Source organism: Alosa alosa, chromosome 21, assembly GCF_017589495.1.
Source record: "Alosa alosa isolate M-15738 ecotype Scorff River chromosome 21, AALO_Geno_1.1, whole genome shotgun sequence".
Taxonomy (NCBI): domain Eukaryota; kingdom Metazoa; phylum Chordata; class Actinopteri; order Clupeiformes; family Clupeidae; genus Alosa; species Alosa alosa.
The window spans coordinates 23124403-23146232 of NC_063209.1; the positions used below are offsets into that span (position 1 = coordinate 23124403).

A 21830-nucleotide genomic window follows, 5' to 3' on the forward strand; every position below is an offset into this window, starting at 1 on the left:
CTTAGATTAACCTTGACGCAAAAAGCCAACAAATGGCATACAGCATTGCAATATGCGGTCAAAGCCAAATGACCACTGATTGTGTAAAGACTGTTCGAACAATAACTTCTCTAATTTTTCTCAATCCCTGTTGTCCACAAAGTAGCCGTCTGGTGCAATACAACTACGTCTAAGGATAAGCGGAGGTCAACAGCTACAGGTCTTTCAACCGAACAGCTTATGTGCTGCTCCCACGTATTTAAATATAGTAGTCTATATCCTAGTCTTCAAAACACTAACCTGCTGCTTCTCCATCAGCGAATGAGACAGCTCATGTATGCTGCTACTGTGGTGCAACCAGATTGGACAGTCACAAGATGTAAATTAAATTGCACATGTTCGAGCCAACTCTGTTTGTTTGTTTGTTTGTTTGTGTGTGTGTGCATGTGTGTGTCTGATGCGTGGGCTGTGCTGACTCACCGAAAGAAACTCGTCGAAGCTGATCTTGTTGTCCTTGTCCTTGTCGCCCTCGGCCATCAGCTTCTGGATGATCTCGCGCACCTTGTAGCCGGGCAGCGGGAGGTTGGCCTCTTTGAAGAGGTCGTGCAGCTCATAGTCACAGATGAAGCCATTGCTGTTCAGGTCTGGGCGCACACACACGCGCACACACACACACACACACACACACACACGACACAAACATAGCGTCAGGTCCCAGTCACAAAGCCAAAGTCAGAACTCTACTTGTGTTATTGGCCAGATCTAACTTTCCGTTGGAGGAGTTAAATCAGGGGGTTTTAACTGACTGTGACCCAGGCCCAAGGACCACCATTCTGACTGAGGAGAAAGCCGGAGGACCATCGCTGAATACAAAAAGGTGATGAGGACCATGAGCAATGCCTTCACAGAGCACCGGTCGAAAATCCATGAGTTAAATAACCATTCTTTCAGTTTGGGGATTTGAGCAGTTATTTCTGGATGGAGAGGTGTCCTGCACGGTGAGTTCATGGTGAAGTCCAGTTCCCAGGACTCACATGGAGCCAGCCTCATATGACACACCCGACTCTGGACACCATGACGCAACGTCTGTGTGTGTGTGTGTGTGTGTGAGGCTCATCATGATGCCCATGTTTGGTCTCTGACAATGGTTCAGAGGCTTACAGGATCTTTAGTCAAATTAGGCCTGCCACTTTGTTTATGAAGTAGTTTGCTTCAGTGGGTGTATGATCCCTGTGTCTGTGCGAACACAGCTCTAGTACCAGCATCTAGGACAAGGTTAAACAAATAACCATCACCAGGAAGTGACATCATGACTGACAGCTGAACTGCAGCAAGCCAGCACCACTTCTCTAAGGATTTACTGTTCTACGGACAACCACTTTCAAGCTGTTCTCCTGGGTGAAGCACATGTGAACTGGGCATTGTGTATGTTTGAGCACAACCCCCTTCAAGCTGTTCTCCTGGGTTTGTTTGAGCACAAATATGTGCACTCAAAACATGCAGTACAAAGATGTGTGTAGTGAATGTGTGTGTGTGTGTGTGTGTGTGTGTGTGTGTGTGTGTGTGTGTGTAGTGAATGTGTGTGTGTGTGTATGTACTGTAAGAGTGTGTGTGTGTGTGGAGAACAGGTGTTCTATTTCTAAGAGCTGGTGTGTGTGTGTATGTACTGTAAGAGTGTGTGTGTGTGTGTATGTACTGTAAGAGTGTGTGTGTGTGTGTAGAGAACAGGTGTTCTATTTCTAAGAGCTGGTGTGTGTGTGTATGTACTGTAAGAGTGTGTGTGTGTGTGTATGTACTGTAAGAGTGTGTGTGTGTGTGTGGAGAACAGGTGTTCTATTTCTAAGAGCTGGTGTGTGTGTGTATGTACTGTAAGAGTGTGTGTGTGTGTGTGTATGTACTGTAAGAGTGTGTGTGTGTGTGTAGAGAACAGGTGTTCTATTTCTAAGAGCTGGTGTGTGTGTGTGTGTGTGTGTGTGCCCTTATGGAATACTTCACATAGCTTCTCTCTGAACAGCCGCGGTGCTCAAGGCAACCCACAGCATGCTAAATATTTCACAGCGCTCTGCATGTGCGTCGCATCCATCAGCACTGTAGGGAGGGTCAAACACACACAGTCCCCATCAGCACTGTAGGGAGGGTCAAACACACACAGTCCCCATCCTGAGGATCCTGTGCGGGAAACACTCAGGCTAAAAGTGGATTGAAAGAGAGAGAGTGCGTGCTTATAGCATCTCAACATTAGGCTCAAAGAAGCTGGAGGCTGCCCATCACCACGGTGATGAGGCATCACTCAGATGGTGATGATGTGGTAAAGCTCTCTCTGCGACTGCGTCACAAGCAGGAAATGAGCTCCTGCTGGAAGAGCGTATTGAGTTAGCGCTAATTCAGATGTATTGATTGTGGGATGAGAGCTCATGTTTTCCGAGCTGCATTTTGATCCATGGCCCTCTTAAGTCCATGGCAACACTGGCCAAGAAGCACAGCAGACCAGCATCTCAAGCAGAACAGAGGCATGACTAGTGTCAAACAAACAGCTAAAGGTTCAATATGGAGGCCAATTACTACTGATTTCTGAGAGCTCATTCTAGGCGACAAGTATGAAGCATAGAGGTAATCAGGTGAGCAGCAGACACTCAACGACACATGGTGGTTTCACCAGCAGCATCACCAGTGCACTGCACTGCACAGCACCCTCTCTGAAAACGTTGGTTTGGAATGAAGAAACCCAGAGAGTAACCCCTCCATCCCCCTGAGCTGATGGGTCTGAGGGGCCAACTCTACAGTCACTAAGCAGGGATGATCTGCAGTCTTACAAGGGTTCTCAATCATTCCAAAAGCATTTTTGTGACGAGTGCCATGCACTGTTGTCCGACGTGGTAAATAACAGCGAGCATCTCAGCTCAAACACTCTCTAACTCTGCTCTCAGTTATGGTTGCTGCTTGCAACTGCCTCTAGATGCCTTGTGAGAAACTCAACCTTGGCTAGCAATTTGAAACTCCTCAACCATGAGATGAAACTAAGGAATGACAACAACGTCTGTGCCGAATCAAAGATCCTTGATTACTGCTCCGTTTCAACCCTTTCTAGCCGAATCCATCTAGAAGTAAAGCTCCATGAGGCTTATACTGAGCCTAAAGGAGACGTAGTGGCAGAGCAGAATCAAAACAACAAACTGATAAGACTGTAACAGTCCAAGATGGCTTCCTGAATCGATATTAGGACGGAGCTGCTGGGAGCCAGAGAGGGGCCCGGCTATTGTGCAGCACAGCCCAGAGAGTGGGCCCTCAGTTCAGCCGCCAGCGTGCAGGAGAAAAGAGAACATTCTTAGGCCATGACTTGCACCGTTTCATAGGAAGATGGGGGAGGTGAGGGGAGGAGAGGAGAGAGGAAAGAGAAAAAAATAGAGAGAGAGAGAGAGAGAGAGAGAAAGAAAGAAAGAAAGAAAGAAAGAAAGAAAGAAAGAAAGAAAGAAAGAAAGAAAGAAAGAAAGAAAAGAAAGAAAGAAAGAAAGAAAGGAAAGAAGGGAAAGAAAGAAAGAAAGAAAGAAAAAAAAAGAAAGAAAAGGAAAGAAAGAAAGAAAAAAAGAGAGAGAGAGAGAGATGGAGAGAATAAAAAGAGTAGGGAAGAGTAGCAGAGGAAAGGAAGGAAGGGAGAGGACAGAGTGGCTCTTGTGAAGCTGCCAGATGAACAGATGACAGACCGGACCAGGACAGCAGACCAGACCTGGGCAACACAACTCACCCACGTTGCCCAGGGCAACACAACTCACCAACATTGCCCAGGGCAACACAACTCACCCCCGTTCCCCAGGGCTACACTACTCACCCACGTTGCCCAGGGCAACACTACTCACCCACTTTGACCTGGGCAACACTACTCACCCACTTTGACCTGGGCAACACTACTCACCCACTTTGGCGAAGGCCTCCCGCAGCTCCTCCAGCTCGTCTTTGGAAATCTTTCCTGCCATGTCCCCCTAGTCAACCTGCACCGCTCAGTCCAACAATCTCCCTTGTTCTGCAGGAGAGAGAGAGATAGAGAGAGAGAGAGAGAGGGAAAGAGAGATATGCATAAGGGTTCCATTCAGTAACACCACCTCACTTTCCAAAAAAACTCAGTTTTTTTCTTTCCTGAAAAAAAAAAAAACTTTATTGACAATTTTGTTCCCTGTGCTCCTCCAGTGGGCAGGAAAGCGGGCAGTGTGTGTGTGTGTGTGTGTCTGGCAACAGGGCAGCAGTCACAGGATGCATTACCGTGTGCAGCATTTGCATTGGCATGCAAACATTCATCCAGCGTGCTAAAGACTCTCTCCTACAGTTCTCTCTGGCGTCAGGCGTCGCAATAGACAGGACAGTTTAGCTGACCAACAAAAATGCCTGATTCAGGTAAAATAATTAAAAATAAATGAAAATGCCCTGTGATGCTACACTGATGTGCAAGTATGCCTCTGTTCTGAACTCAAAACTGAAAACAATTTCCTGATTTTGCAGCCCTGAAATGCCAGTGGGAGTTTTAAAGAAGGACATCTGCTTCAGTAGAAGAACTGCATGGCTGAAGTGTGATTCACAAGGCAGAGGAACAATATCTAGCCTAGATCCTGAGGCAGAGGAACAATATCTAGCCCAGATCCTGAGGCAGAGACGATCAGAGTTTCCAGTTACATTTGGTCACTGTTCTGCACGTCTGCTAAACAGAAAGGAGTTGATTAATTTTTCCAGATTATTGTCTGTGTGGAACCTTGTTTTCAGACAGCAGGCTCTAAGAGTGTGTGTGTGTGTGCAGGCACATGATTGTGTGTGTGGGTGTGCACACACATGTAGGCACATGTGCATGCTTGTGTGTGTGCATGCGTGCGTGCGTGTGTGTGCATCTGTCTGTCTGCCATATGAGGCCTTGGGCTGAAGCCTTCCCAGTCTGGCAGCTGGCTGTGTTTGAACTGCGGAAGGCCTATTGACAGATAAAACTGTTTTTACCAGCACCCACCCGGCCCTGAAACCCTCAGCGCCTCAGAACGCCAGGCCAAGATTGCCTAACACTATTTCCATACCGACATCCCAGAACCAACAGCCCAACTGAGGGCAAACACACTCCCGGCCTGTACGCAAGTTAACCTATTAAAATGAATGACTGAGAGCACAGCACACTGCCTATTTAAAGCCATACTCCTTGCTTGTGTTAAGACCAGAGTTTGCTTTATGCTAGACTAGGCTACAACATGATTATAAGCTTCCATTTCTTTTTAGTGATATTCGCCTCAAGCTCTTAATTTAATGCAGGCTAGGCTAGGCTAATGCAGAGGGACAGAGGACAGACTTTGACAGTAGAGCTGTGGTTTTATAGGGAAGAGGATGTAGCCTCCAGTCTCATTCTGTGGGGGCTTATACTGAAGGTGACAGCGGACATATGCAAGGATCCACTCTCTCTCACACACACACACGCATTCATTCACTGCAGTGAAGTACGTAGCCAAGCCAACCCACTTCCTGTTAACTCTTACCTGCAGTCAAAAAGTACTACACTGATTCTGCACCACCCCTCACACACACACACACAGACAGAGAGAGAGAGAGAGAGAGAGAGAGAGAGAGAGAGAGAGAGAGAGAGAGAGAGGCAGAGATGAAAAGCAGAAGGAGAAAGAGCCATTGAACAAACTGTTATGTCAACAACAGAGCCAGTCATTCTTTCTGCCCACTCTGGCAATCGCAAAGCAAAAGCCCAGAGAAACTGGAGATGAGAGAATGTGCAAACTCACAACAGTCAGCAAAAGCAACATTAGCTCAGTTAATAAGGGCGTGTTAGTGAAACACCTTCAGTGCTGTTTACAGTAGCACCTCAAACGCTAACACACTACACCATTTTCAGTGCACCTCGAGACAGACTCAGGCTTAACTTCAGTTTCAGCACCTCATTCAACTGTGCAACAACAACAACAAAAAAAAGTCATATGGACCGAGAGAGAAGAAAAATGAGAGATGGAGAGAAAGAAAGAGAGAAAAAGAGGGAGAGTAAAGTAGAGGGAGAGAGAAGGGGAAGGGCCACACCCAATAGGCTGCTTAGCGTCACCTCCCTCCCTTACCTACAGGCACACACAACCCACCCCAGCACACCAGGCAGGATCACACACACACACACACACACACACCCCACCCCAGCACACCAGGCAGGATCACACACACACACACAACCCACCCCAGCACACCAGGCAGGAACACACACACACACACACACACACACACACACACAAACCCCACCCCAGCACACCAGACAGGATCACTCACACACACACACACACAACCCACCCCAGCACACCAGGCAGGATCACACACACACACACACACACACACACACACACACACACACACACACACACAACCCACCCCAGCACACCAGGCAGGATCACACACACACACACAAACATGTACATGCATTTCCTTCCCCCCCACACACACACACACACACACACACACACACACATTACTACTTGCTCACTTGTGGTGTGGATGAGGACCATCATCATTCAGAGCCAAACCCAACCAACCTGAGACATTCCCCAAGAAGTCCACAGTTTACTCAAAAAGCAAACCCAGTAATCACCATTAACACTCACACACACACTCCCTGGGCAGAGTCACCATGGACACTTCAGTATTGAGATGAGACAAACACAAACAAAACACACCTCCCTCCTGGGACACACACACCTCTTGAGAAAGACAGAAGTGTGGGATTTAAATGGGCTAACTTTACACACATTCAGTAGCCTCACCTTGATGGTCAGTTTGAAAACAACACACACACACACACACACACACACACACAGGACAGACCAGCCACTACAAACGCTAAACACTGATGACAATAAAACCAAGAGCAAGGAAGCTGAACAAGGCTCTTACGAACCAGTCACAGAGAGAGAGAGGAGAGGAGAGGAGAAGAGAGGAGAGTATAGGAGAGGGGAGGAGAGGAGAGGAGAGGGTCCAGACCTGAGCAGTTAGCTCGTGCGGGCTCTTCAGCAGAGACGGACAGACACAAACGCAGACGAGTGTGTGTGAGGAGGACGACAGCAGCAGCAGCAGTTGGCTCCACACCCTTCAAGGCTAATCTGGAGGGCCAGCATTCCTGTCTCGCTCACAAAGAGCGCCGGCAGCTAGTCACAACACACTTCCTGCCAGGGCCGAGAGAAGGAGGGAGCAAGCGAGGGAGGGAGGGAGGAAGAGAGGGAGGGAAGGAGGGAGAGAGGGAAGGAGGGAGAGAGGGAGGAAGAGAGAGAAAGAGGCAGGGAAAGAATATATACGGGATAGAGAGAAAGGCAGGGAATGAATAGAGGACAGTTAAAAAGAGAGAGAGGGCAGGAGAGAAGGAGAGAGTGCTGTCTGTGTGTGTGAGAAGAAGGGAGGGAGACGAGGAAAAAAGAGAGTGAGAGAAAGAGGCTGCAGACAGAGACCATGTGCGTTTGCCTTTTTACTGGCAGCTGCCCCTCGGACAGATGGGGATGCTGACACGCCACACACACACACACACACACACACTAGAATAAGCAACTGAACTCAACCAGGACTGCCTGGGTTTTGTTGACACGGGTACAATCTGACACCATTAAGCAACATCACCGTTACAACTGAGAAATGAACAATCCAAAAATCACACAGGAAATTCCAAAACAACTACACACTCACTCGCGGTCTGTTTGTGTGTGCCCCAGACTGACTTCAGTCTAACCTCTGCTGCTGGCAGACTCCACGAGTTCACAGATCAAATTAGCGAACAATACAAGCGACTATCATGAGCATTTGTATGTGTTCTTTCCCTCCACTTCTTTCCTTCAAAAAAAAAAGAAAGTCATGAATACTCCTCAGTGGATACTTCACTTTGTGCATTCCTTTGCTGCGGAGTCATTGATGGACAAGACATGTGTTTTATCCATGCAGCATCAGACAGCGAAGACAGACATTGGTGGTGGTTAGTGAGATTCCCCCTCCACTGTAATGTGCCTTGAAAAAGCGCTATATAAATGTAATGTGTTGTTGATGTTGCTGTTTGTTGATCTAGTTCAGAAAGAACCATAAACAAACATAGAACAGAGTCACGGTCTGTCTCCTAACAAACTTCAGTTATGTAGAATTGGCTACATGCTTTATCAACCGATCACAGACTCATGCATGGGCATATGTTTGTGTGTGTTTTTAGCATTCCTCAACACAGGTGGACTGTTACATTAAATGACCTCACAAATAAGACAAAAAAAAAAAAAAAAAAAAAGAAAAAAAAAAAAAAAAAAAAAAACAAGATGACCTTCGTCCCAGCAGTAAACAGTGATTCAGTGCCCGAAAAAGTAGCCACAATAAACTGGCCACACACACACTACAGAGCTGAAGTTGGACCTGAAGGACAGGTCGAGGAGGGACACAAGTATGTGACTTTCTGATTTACGGTGGCCCTGAAGTGCCAAACGCAACATACTGATCGCCTCCATCAAAACTCAAAACAATACACACCTATCTGATCACAGATCAGCAGAGGGACAAGGTGGTGACTTCAGTCTCCTAACAGAGCCTATGATAACACAACACACACACACAGGGCAAGGTGGTGGAGGTGGTGTATGTCTGTAGGCTAAACTCTCGCTAGTGGTTGTGTGTGCAATGTGAGTGACGGAAGAAAGGCCCTTTCAGCACAGTAAATACCAGAGAATTTAAAACACGCAGTTGGCTTTTAAAATAGGACACAAAAAGCCCAAGAGAGTGTCCTTTCGGGAACGATTTAGACTTTGGACCACCGCAATTGAAACTGACTGGGTTTCCAAACTAATGAAAAAAAAAAAAAAAAACAGGCCTCTTGATGTCAACATTCCTCCAGTCTCTGGTTACAACACAAAACAACAGATCACCTGTTAAACAAGTCCTGTCTTGAATATCAGGAAGAGGGGTTGCGGCTGGGGAGGGGATTGAACATGCTGGTTCAGCCCAATGGAAAAAAACGGATTGCAAAACTGGAATGACCCACGGTGCGGGTAGGTGGCAGTTTTAAGAGCAGCTAGGGGGAAATGAGAGACGCCCAACAGATGGAGAGGCATTTTTATCAGCACATTTTTATCTCCAGATAATTGATGCCATAACCTTCAGTGGAGGAGCTGAAGGCTCAGACAATCATAAAGAATTCAAGGCCAATCAAAAAGTGTCTGCTTGCTGGACTGAGGTTTCAGTGAGGCATAGATCCCCTTTCCTTTTTCCTCTACGACGCTCCGGGACATTTGAGTGACAGTGGCACAATGACCGCAGCAACCCAGCAGTTAAAGCTCTGCACCAACACATGGCGCGACAGGTGTTAACTTTCTCCACGGCTGTAAACCCAAACTCGACCGGCCAGTTCCCCTGAAAGCTCCAAATCTAGGCGGCTAAGGTTGCCATACTTCAAAAGACAAAGGCAAGGGAGAAGGAAATAGACAAAGAGACAGACAGAGTGGGGAGGTGGGGGGTTCTTCCTAAGCCCATAAATATTTAAGGTGGACATGCCACTGATTAGGCAGCTCCAGAAGAATGCTGTTTGAAGTGCATGGCATGTGCAGTATAATGCACTTGGCTTAACTCTAAGCACTACTGACCTAAATGGCCCAAAATAAAGCAAAAACCCCAAGACTTCAGGTTCACATGAGGGAACAGAATCTGATGTTCTTACAGTGTTGTGGGCGTTTCCTCTTCTGTATGCGTGTATGTTTTGGTCATAAGCTACTCAATGGCTAAATATCCCTCAGAATTAATAAAATATCTATCTATCCAAATGAACTCAATGGAGTTGACTCACTCACAACAAACTCACTGTCTTGCTCTGTCTTGCATGCATTCTCATCATGCACTCCCTTCTCTCTCTCTTTCTCTCTCTCTCACACACACACACACACACACACACACACACACACACACACACACACACACACACACACACACACACTTTAACCTCACATGATCCCTCTACTATCCCACCAACCTACTGGGCCTCACCCGATGGCCTGAGAGCACCCAGAGGAATAGAGCAGTGACTGGCCTCCATCACACTCACACACAAAGCCTGTTTGTTGTTACAGATGCCAGGATAAGGAAGGTCTGAGGTATTCTGCAGCGCAGAGAGAGACGGAGTGAGAGGGAGAGAGAGAAAGAACGATAGAAAGAAAGAAAGAGGGAAAGAAGTAGAGAGTGTGTAGTGTGTGTGTGTGTGTGTGTGTGTGTGTGTCTAATGTGAATGAGACTACAAACAGGGTTGAAGTGTGTGTGTGTGTGTGTGTGTGTGTGTGTGTGTGGGGGGGTAACCCTACCGCCCAGGCCCCTGCCATTCGCTCTGGGACACATCCTATCAACACGCCACATGAAAGGCCTTCTGGATTACAGCTCTCCAAGCCCCACGATGCAATTACAGGTTCCAGTGGGCCCTTGGAGAACTGATCTAACCGTCGCGCTGTTTACGATCCCACTCATACAGACAACTCACTCGCATGTTAACGCACGCTAATGTTTACAGACAATCTTCATGCCCTTTTAGACTTATCTCAATAAGAGCCTCATTCATCATAACAAGGCGGATTGCTACTGCCACACAAGACACAGTAATGATAAGGGAACTTACGCTCAGAACATTAGTGCACAGAGAACAGTGCAGGTAATTGGGCGTAGGAAACCCTTAGAAGCAAAAGAAAACTTTTAAATGGTCAACGTAATAGACTAAATATGGTTTCCAAAGAAGAGAATCGGCCAGTTCAGTCACCAGCCTTTGCTGGGAACTAGATGTGCACTCTCGGCTTGGCTCACCCCACTGCCCCAGGCCGGAGCCCTGATGCCTCACTGCTCTGAAGGCATCTCACACACACCCACACGCACACGCGCGCACACACACACACACACACACACACACACACACACACACACACACCAGCTGGCAGTCTCAACATGAAGACAATGTGCAGAATGCCGGGCCCATTCCAGTGACAGACAGCAGGTGAGTCCACTCGACGTCTTCACGGCTCGCAGCCCCCAAAGGCACAAACCTACAGGGGCGTTGCCTAAAATGTTTATGAAAAAAAAAAGAAAACAGGACAGGCAAGCGTGGATTACATAAGATGGGGAGGATGCCTGGAATACCTTCACCATTGTGCTCAGGGGTGGCTTACACAGGTGGAGCAGCGGGCGAGCCTCTCGGCCTCCGGAACAGAGCAGTCACTCCTGCACTAGTCCAGAACGCTTTCCTTGTTTAGTGCAAAACTAAAGGTGAAACACACCTCAGTGTGTGTGTGTGTGTGTGTGTGTGTGTGTGGGGTAACCCTACCGCCCAGGCCCCCTGCCATTAGCTCTGGGACACATCCTATCAACACGCCACATGAAAGGCTTCTGGATTACAGCTCTCCAAGCCCCACGATGCAATTACAGGTTCCAGTGGGCCCTTGGAGAACTGATCTAACCGTCAGCTGTTTACGATCCCACTCATACAGACAACTCACTGCATGTTAACGCACGCTAATGTTTACAGACAATCTTCATGCCCTTTTAGACTTCTCAATAAGAGCCTCATTCATCATAACAAGGCGGATTGCTACTGCCACACAAGACACAGTAATGATAAGGAACTTACGCTCAGAACATTAGTGCACAGAGAACAGTGCAGGTAATTGGGCGTGAGGAAACCCTTAGAAGCAAAAAGAAAACTTTTAAATGGTCAACGAATAGACTAAATATGGTTTCCAAAGAAGAGAATCGGCCAGTTCAGTCACCAGCCTTTGCTGGGAACTAGATGTGCACTCGGCTTGGCTCACCCCACTGCCCCAGGCCGGAGCCCTGATGCCTCACTGCTCTGAAGGCATCTCACACACACACGCACGCGCACACACACACACACACACACACACACACACACACACACACACACACCAGCTGGCAGTCTCAACATGAAGACAATGTGCAGAATGCCGGGCCCATTCCAGTGACAGACAGCAGGTGAGTCCACTCGGACGCCTTCACGGCTCGCAGCCCCCAAAGGCACAAACCTACAGGGGCGTTGCCTAAAATGTTTATGAAAAAAAAAAGAAAACAGGACAGGCAAGCGTGGATTACATAAGATGGGGAGGATGCCTGGAATACCTTCACCATTGTGCTCAGGGGTGGCTTACACAGGTGGAGCAGCGGGCGAGCCTCTCGGCCTCCGGAACAGAGCAGTCACTCCTGCACTAGTCCAGAACGCTTTCCTTGTTTAGTGCAAAACTAAAGGTGAAACACACCTCAGTGTGTGTGTGTGTGTTTTCCTCTTTTAAAGGAAGCTTCCACAAGCTACTGGGCTTTCAGAAGCAAAATCTCTCAGCGCAGGAGGGGATAGCAAAACAAAAATGCCGACCTCTGTTCGGCGCAGGACAAAAAAGAAACGTCTCCGACAGTGCGTCAGCGGATTGAATGTTGAGGCAAAAGAAAGAAAAGAAGAAAAAAAGAAGAAGAGGGAGGAAAGCATTAGGCGGCGTGAGGAGAAAGGCAGACAGTCCCCGGAGTTCTTCCCATGTTAACTTAGGATGCCAACAAATGGGAGCAGAGAGGGTAGAAAACTTAATAAAATAAACAAAAAAAATAGAATGGCAACATAAGAACCAGCTCTGGAGTTTTCGGTACATTCTTTATGCGGCTTTCCTTGCCAGCTGCACAAACACGTAGTAAGGCTGGTTTTGGGGCGACTGCAGAGATAATCACTTTCACATCCGACCGACAGCCAACTCAGGACTGGGGGCGTGGAATGGGGTGGGGGGGTGGGGTGGGGGTGGGGGCAGGGCGAGCAGATGAGAGTGGGAGCATGACGGTCAGCTGTTCCCCCAGGTTAGCCACACCATTCCCGCACTCCCAGATGAGTCAACGTATCTATTTAAGCAGCAAACAACAAGCCCTCAAAAAAAAAAAACCCACACTGCTTAGTATCTGAAAAGTCACATCCTGGGTGAGTATGAGGTCGCTCGCTCGCTCTCTGGAGGCTCCGTCCTGATGAAACACGGGTGCTGACATGAAAGATGGCCTTGTTTTTTAGAGACATGGAAAATGGAGAGCGCTGCTCTTTCAGGGTTGTTCTTAAGTTGGAGATGGTCGAGTTACTCCTCCCAGTCAGCGGCGTCTGCTTGGTGAGTAATGCTGGTAATATCTCCTGGGCTTTTAACAAGGGGAAAATGTGGGAAAGCTACCGGCACACACCAGTGCAGTCACACACAGTGTACACACACACACACACACACACACACACACACAAACGCGTGCACACACACACACACACACACACAGGAGAGCAAGATCTACTGTACATGGCCATTCAGGAAGAACAAACACATACACTTCCCTAAAAACACAGTGTGGGCTTAATTAATGACAATGGCCCCACCACAAACTACCCTCCTGCTCCATACATACAACACAACATGTAGTAAATCCAATGCACAAACAGTGGCAGCTTATCCAGCCCCGGGGCACACAGTTTAATGAGATGAGTGGGGCTTAAGGCTCCTACAAACGGCTAATGCCAGCCCAAATCATAATCCCTACGCTTGCATTAATGCGTAAGGGTAATGGACCAGCCAAACACTTCACAACACATGTCCAGCTATTTTAAATCTGACCACAAAGAGGACTGTGGCTTGTCCTGTAATGGATTCAGAGAGACACCAAAGTCGTCTGCAAAAATTCATATATGGGCTAAATATAAAAACACATCCCTACACAGGATATCAGGCAATGAGCTAATGTAGCAGTCCTGATAGTGTCTAGTGTATCCTCCTATAAAGGAGGCAGAAGCAGTGTACTCCAAGGCAGCTAAGTTTCACTGAAACGAGAGACGAGTGATACTGGGCTTGTGTTCTGAGCTTACTCTGGGCTTTGAGAACAGTACAGAATAGGTTATTGGATGGAGTAGTGTGTGTGTGTGTGGGGGTTAAATGCTGTAGTTTGGATGTCAGCATAACCTAACCTCCCACTACCGGTCTGCATGAGCAGTGTTTTTGAAACCCATGTGCAAATTTAGGGCAAGGTTGCAGTGCGCCTCGAAACCACATGCTTCCCTAACAATACACTGTGGGAGAAGCGTGTGATTTCCTCCTCGATCCTCGAACACTCCCATGGCTACAGCCAAGAACACACTCAAGGAATATGCAAGCAAAGACAGAGAGAGCGAGTGAGTGAGCGAGTGAGTGAGAATGTATGGAACAGAAGGGACAGAGAGCAGAGAAGAAAAACAAAACTACGAGGCCTTGTGAAACCACAGCTATCCGCATTTAAGAAGGGAAAAAGAGAGAAAAATGAGGGGGGGGGGTGACTTTTCGTCTACACTGTTCTGTTCATCTAGGCCTACACAGCATCACACTTACCATGCAGGGCTGTGCGGCCCACCGGCTGCCAGCAATTACAGCCCCAGCTCTCCCAAACCAATCAATCAGCCGGAGAGCATCAGAGGGGTGGGACCAGTATCGCGAGAGGAGCTGAACACGGGCGAGGAGACAGGCGACCACACCCCTATACTGCCCTACCCTAGCAAGCTGGCTGTGTACACACATATACACACACACACACTAAGGGTAAGCTTCATGGTATGGATAGAGACGTAATTGAAATTCCAGTTTTTTTGCCAAAGAGCCTCGCTGCATGATTCCTGACTCGAGAGAGAGAGAGAGAGAGAGACATGACTTTAAAAAGAGAGTTCTCTTTTCTTCCCCTTTTGTCACACAGCTGCTGTTGCTGGCAAAGCTGGAAAACCCAACCTCATAGCTACATTCCGATCTGCCCAAAGAATCCGACCGAAGGAATAGCCTTTTCCTTTTCAGGAACCATGGCTGCGCCTCCATACTGGGGTGAAAAACACACACACACACACACACACACACACACTTCTGTGTGAGTGAGAATCAACACTGGTATCACAGACACCAAATCCAATAAGGCATTTTACTCCAGCACAATACGCTGAATTCAAATCAGTGATATGTTAAAGAAATGATATGAAGCCAAGTCAAGCCTGACATGCCTTGAATTCCATGCCAAAGTGATAAAGACTTTTGTCATGTTGGGAAAGCAACAACTGTGACTTCTAGTCAATTTGTAAAATTACAAAGAAACTAAACTGTATGGCGGCTTTCCATCCTAATATGGGACAAAATGTAACTATTACAGCGGAAAAATTAGGAACGTTTCTTTCCTCTTTTTGACTAAAAAAGGGTGGGCACGGCCAACTCATCCTCTCGTGGTTTCACGTGGGGCAAACACTTCCCTACGAGGTCATCAACAGACGATACGTCATCCTTTCAGTCTGCCAGTCACTGCTACCCTGCTGCACAGTCCAGGATTGCGAACGCGCCCATACACAAACAATGGTAACGTCTGTCTCTTTAACCTGCCAGCTTAAAACAGTTATCTGTTTGACACCACGCCAATGTAACACCCCCACCAAGCACACACATAGCATTCAACCCTTCAGTTGTTTGTAAGTGTTTTAAAAGACACGTGTTGGCCAGTTGCTTCTGTGTAATTTAGCAGTTGTCCTGGTGCAGCTGCATGAGACGACTGCGGTATCACATTACAAACTTGCATTTGTCCTGTCCTGCTGGCTACAGCGTGGTCTCAGTTACCTCTGGAAGAATCTGGTCGCAGCAGGGATTTACATGAAATTGTGTTTCCAATTAATGAAACGATGCTCTATACGATCTATAGTGTACATCGGACAGACAGACTGCGTGGCACATTTTAGTAAACTATCAGGGTCATGACACTGGTATCCGTTTTAACAATGGGACAGGCAAACAACGTCGACCTCTCTAAACTATGACTGGACCTTTTTAGACACACTAGTTTACGTTATGTTAGCTATTAAACTAGGCTATGAACGCGCGACATGAAACCTTCATAGCATTATCATGAGAATATTAACACCAACAATTTTTTTTTAAATAAAATAACAAGCAGCCTCGACTATTTGAAAAAAAGTCATCGTTGGCTGGATACCAGAGAATAACTCGCTCAACACATATAATTTGCCAACATCAAGACTCATCTTCCAACGACTTGCTACCGAGCATCGCTGCTATGACAAAGCTACAAGCAAAAGGTAGGCTATAGCTTTAGAAAAATACAGGACGGAACCTGGCGAGTGAAATATACCAAAACTAACAAGATCATCTCAGTATTTACAGGACACACGGCGAAACTAAAACCAAGAACGTTATCAGCAAATAATTCAATTTCAGAACTTACTTCTTGGTCCCTCAGTGTGTGCTCTGCCCCGCTGGTGTCCCACACTTCCCTTCCCATCCGAAATCCCTCCTCCTGTACTCGCAAGGACTACCGCCCACATATTCTCCCTGGTAAAAATGGCACAAAGGTGTCTTTAACATGATTGGTTGGTTATCACTATATCAGGGATGGAACGTCCTAAGTTTATATAACTTATATATATATATAGGCTATATATGCTTGGAGATGGAGGAGGTTATTGTCCAATGTTTATCACAATAGCTACCATGTGGTATTAAATGGTTCCTAGAGTGTTGATGAATACTATTGTGAATGAGGATAATACAGTGTGATTTTTGAATGTTAAAAGTTGCAATTGGTTAATAAACTCTTTTGAGAGGTGGATAAACAATAATAAGCGGTGGATAAACTCTATTTCTGAAATTTCAGAGGTGGATAAACTGCATTTAGGCCTACTTGCTTTTAGCCTCCACTACAATCCTGGATGCAGTCATGTGACCTAATGTGAAGTAAAAAAAAATAAATAAAAAGCACAACTTGAAACATGGACACATAAAAGTAAACAATTAATAAAAAAATGAAACTATTTTTCAGCAATGTGAGGAGAATGACAGGAATATAGCAAAACCCTTTTGTGATTAGCAGCAAAGTCCTTTTAGTCAAGTCCCTACTCGGCGGCCATATTGCAACGCTTTTTTGTCACTTATAGGGCATCTTTTTTGGGTAGAAGTGTGAGTGTGCAATTACAACATCAACCGCTCCAGCTGCAAAACACATGATTGGCATGATGTACTCACATGTCAACTTTTAGCAGAAGGGGCCGAATATGTGTAGACAACTGCCATGTTTGCGTTATGAACTAACCCCATACATTTCTATGAGAGATTTCTTGAGTGCTGTGTCTCCTCAGTAGAAAGTCTCTGTTAGCAGTGAGTTTGCTCTGAGCAGCCACATCTCAAACATGCAGTATGTAAGCTGATTCGTCATGAGGCATGAAGGCCACTAAATCAGCACTTGCTATTGTCCCTCAGCCTCCTTCACACTAACCCTCAAGCAGACCACCACATCATCCTACATTTGAGGCCTCTCTCATTTTAATAGATCAGCGTCCAAAGAGTGAAAAAAAAACCCACCAACCGTTGTCCAAAGATAGCTTTTCTAGTCATTCCCCTAATATGCAGCGACAAACTGTTCTCCCCAGGCCTCGTTCTGGAGAAGGCTTATAATTAGGAGCTCTTATTCCCTTCGCCAGAGCCGGAGGAAATACCAAGGTGTGTGGGGAGACCGGGAGTGACTTGCGTCAGTCAGTGGTATCAAACTGCAGCTCTGGCTTTCGCAAAAAAAGTACAACACGCACACACACACACACACACACACACACACACACACACACACTTGGCCAACTTCCATGCCCTCTTGTGAATTCTTAATGCCCCATTTTCTCGCCCAGAAGGGGCCTCCCCAACTTGTTAGGAGCCATTTCCTGTTGGGGTGTTTGGGGTCTACAATGTTTGTTTTAGTTCTCCCTCCACCCCCTTATCATTTCGCCCTTGACCGTGCAGGACATTGTTCATCTCTCCTCCACTAAGCATTACCTCATGTCCTGCCGATAACCTGCTGAAACAGACTCCAATTGTATTCCCGCCATGCAGCATGTGGCGGCACATGCCAACCTTTCAGCATCGACAGCCTCAGCCCCTCTTCAGCGGCTGTGCACCATGCCACTGCCTTCTAAACGTGTCTCCAGTGCAATTACGCGGCCTGCCTTCCTAGCCATTGCGATTTAAGCTTGTAAAAATCAGTTGCACCCGACTGTGCTGGGGCCTGGAGTTTTTTGATCCTCTCGCCCAGAGCAGTTTTAATGGGTGAGGCTGGGTGGCAGTTAAAGTCACTTTGTGCTGCACAAGTGTGGAATACTACAGTATTCAGCCACAGTATTCAGCCACTGTTTACTCTAGACAACAAGAGAGGGAGAGACAGACAGACAGAGAGAGAGAGAGAGAGAGAGAGAGAAAGAGAGAGGCATGTTATTACAGGGTATTTCATCATATCTAAAGTCTCTCAATTAAAACAAGGGTGTGTCTTACAAGTATGATGTCAGTCTCTATTTTCATGAGAGGAGGGTGACTGTTTTTTTTGGGAGACAATAATTACATTTGTGTCTTGTGCTTTTCAGGCCCTTATTCAACAATGTTGGTCTAAGCAATTGTGCAGAGGAGTCCTCCCACATCTTTCCCAAAATAACGGACTGGGTTTAAAATCTGGGGGTTCAAAATCTTTGGGAGTTAAAAATCTGTTTCAGCAATCAGTCATCACACTCAAACAAACAAGCATATAAAAGATGCCGATAAAATCACACACACACACACACACACACACACGTACACACACACAATAACAGGAAGGCATCTGTGCAGCCAGCTCAACACCAGCTCAACACATCACTCGTTAGCATGGGAATGAAGTCAAAACCTGCAATCCTCCCACAGGCTAACAGCTGAGGTAATCTCACAGCCATTAAGCTATAACAAGCCTCCTCTTCTCTTCCCTTGTGCTCCCATAACAAGCCAGAAAGTTGTGGGAATGGTCGGACACCTGACACACAATGCAGTTTGTCTCAACCTATAGAGTAAGCAAAGAGGTATGTGGGAAAGACAGGGCCCTGAGATGCAGTGATTTTCCATACCATAGGAGAAATATACTTAAATATAAATGTTTAGGGATCTTGTCTCTCTACAGAGAAGAAATGAACTGCGTGTGTATTTTACAGGAAGAAAAGAGATAACAGCAAGGGTCATTAGTTTCATAACATCGGTCACATGTTTTACGAAGTCTGACCTCCTGCTCACCTATTTGTCACTTTTCCACCTTTTTTGCGGTGTGTCAGCAAGCATGTGAAGTACTGACTGACACAACCCCCATGGATCCCAGCATGCATTGCACGGCCTTCAGAGAGGCCCAATCTCACCTGTCAGCTCTTTAATGTCATTACCGCATGTTGTTTTTGTCAGGAAGCTATGACACCCTTCCTCCAATCCCTGATAACAATAAAAAAACAGAGGGGGAGATGGGGAGTACAGACACTGCAGCATTGTTGTTGTTTTTTGTCATCTTATTAGGCTAAATTACGAGGTGGTGGCAGGCATCACTGCTTCTCTCACAGTGCCGGCGAAGCGTTGAGATGTCATGGCGACAGTATAGCACTGGCGGGATCAGTGGGGGAGAGGTTCACTCAATTAAAGAGACATTTGAGCAGTTTAAGAGGCTTCCACATGCAGGGTCACCATCCAGCCCTGCTCCGCCTATAGCTGAGGGTGGGGCATCAGACAAGCCATTGATGTGGGCCAGGGATACTCATAAACTACACATGGTGGAGGGATATCATATGAAACCGAGGTGGGAGAGGAGGTGGGGGAGTACACAGCACATCTAAAAGTCACTGAATTAGTGAAGCAATAAAACAGAACAGAGTAACCAGAGGACATTGAAATACACCACTCCCTTTATTATACAAAGAAACGTGTCGGAATTGTGAGCAGCCCAACACTGAGAGTAGCTATGAGAGGCCCACGGGCCTTATTGTCTTGACAGTATCGCCATTGCCACTCCTTCTTGAAATCTGTACGAGAGGAGGAACCATACTTGACTCCACAAGTTTAACGATTAACAATTGGCATATTCTTTTCGAACGGAATACTAGACCAAAGTGATATGCGGAAGCCCCCACCCTCGGCTGAGCTTCAGTTTCAGCACCAAAAAAGGAAAACCCTACCCACGCCACCGTTCCCCATACAACCCGCCATGCTCATATGCGGTGCATGTATATGCAGTTTTATGGAAGCCATAGGATTTATCACTGTGCTTGTGCTCCCTGCCTGTGTCATCACAAGTCCAGTGTGTTCTATCACACGCTCAGAATTCCTCCTGAGGGCGTTATATCTCTGTTCGTTCTTGTCAGCATTCCATGTCCTGTGTTTAATGACAGTAGACCACAGAGGAGTGGTGTGTACCGGAGGTATGGCCGATGGTCTTCTGCCCATGGTCAAGGTCTCCTGGGGTAACCATAAGTAGCTCCTAACCATAGGAGTAGGGGCGTTTGGTGTTGTTGGAGCTGTAAAAGTTGTGAAACGTGTCCCGCTGCGATAGTGCTGTGAGAAGAGGGAGGTACGATGAGGCCATAAACAGCTTGATGGTGCGTAACAGTCAGTCTAGGTAAGCCGGTGCTATTAACACAGTGGGATTACTGTCCCATTGCAAACAAAAGGGAGACACACACACACACACATGCATATATGCATGCACTTGCACTTGCACACACACACACACACACACACACACACGTACACACACCAACACACACACACACACACACACACAATAGACATCCATGGTTCATCAACTACACAATGAACCTATTCGCGTTTCATTGTTATGTCAACATTAAAACTGAATAATTTTATTTACATGTGGTAAAAAAAAACTAGTTTATTGCTTATTGACTTAAAACAATTTTTGATTGGGGTTGAACATACATGCTAGCTCAACTAACGAACCTACTGAGAGCCACAGAATGTAGCCTTAAAGCAACCCAATGCAGTTCTAGAGCCAGCACCAGTCAGAGGCTACATTCATTGTTTTGCACGTATGATGTTATCACATCACCAAAAGTATTGGTTTTACCAAAAGTATTTGGTAAGATTTTTTACATATTTTTATATATATTTTTTAATACAAAATACGAAGCCATTTTCTTCAACCCAATAAAATATAAAATACATATTTTAAATACATTACAAATACCATCCCTGCCTGGCAGTATAGGCCTGCAATGATCCTTGTGGAAAAAACACATGTAAAAACACAAGTAGCCTAAGCCTACTCTGAGGATTTGTTTGATGAGGGCTCAGGTGTTCAGGATAACAACCTCTAACATGATAATATGTTGAAATCAATATATTGCTTTTGGCAGGTAACACATCCGTAACATCAGTCTCTGAAAGAAACCAGAAACTGAGAGTTGAGTTTCATGAGGAACAAACGGCAGAGCTGACGTCTATAAACATGACATACAGGACCTTTGTTATGCAACAATCAATAGATAGGCTATCACTGTGAGGAGTTTCTATAGATTTGAATTTGTCTGTGGGCTATTTGGGAGGAACACCCAGAATGACTGATACCAGACAGACCAGTACCAGAGCTACTCCACTAGTGTTTAATGTATGGGAAAAGAATGCAGGTCACTTCATCAGAAAATATTTGCCAAGCAGGGGGGCTGACCAGTATTCAAATTAGTTGTTTTTGATATAACGCCAGCTGGCACAGTAACTGTGCGGTAAACCTCCTTGTCTCCCAACACCTCAACACTATAACTGCCAAGAATGTCAAAACTATTAGAACTGCCAAAGCGGTCATTTTGACAGTTGGAATTTAAACTGAAAATTTCACCAGCGGTCATGGCGGTTCAGAGACTCAGGGTTTTAGCTCCCTTGCTAGTCCATCTGTCTCACAAAAGGAGGTGCTGCAAGTTGTGGGTTCGAGCCCGGGCAGGTGAAGGACTGGACAGTGTGGTCAGCTGACACAACGTAACCTACATTGACATACAA

At 46.4% G+C, this 21830-nt stretch overlaps 1 protein-coding gene across 3 annotated transcripts in view; it reads right to left on the reverse strand.

The window, feature by feature from the left end:
- Window positions 1–16316, reverse strand: part of pls3 (plastin 3 (T isoform)) — a 39270-nt gene extending 22954 nt beyond the window's left edge. For 2 of the 3 annotated variants that reach the window (XM_048231363.1, XM_048231361.1), the window contains exons 1-3: window positions 16225–16316; window positions 3890–3997; window positions 460–623 (exon numbers count right to left, since the gene is read on the reverse strand). In XM_048231363.1, the coding sequence (XP_048087320.1) occupies window positions 460–623; window positions 3890–3950 (225 nt within the window). In that variant the 5' untranslated portion in view covers window positions 3951–3997; window positions 16225–16316. Of the gene's footprint in view, window positions 1–459; window positions 624–3889; window positions 3998–6963; window positions 7109–16224 lie in introns of those variants that run through there. The other variant, XM_048231362.1, reaches the window with a different exon arrangement.
- Window positions 16317–21830: the final 5514 nt, after the last annotated feature.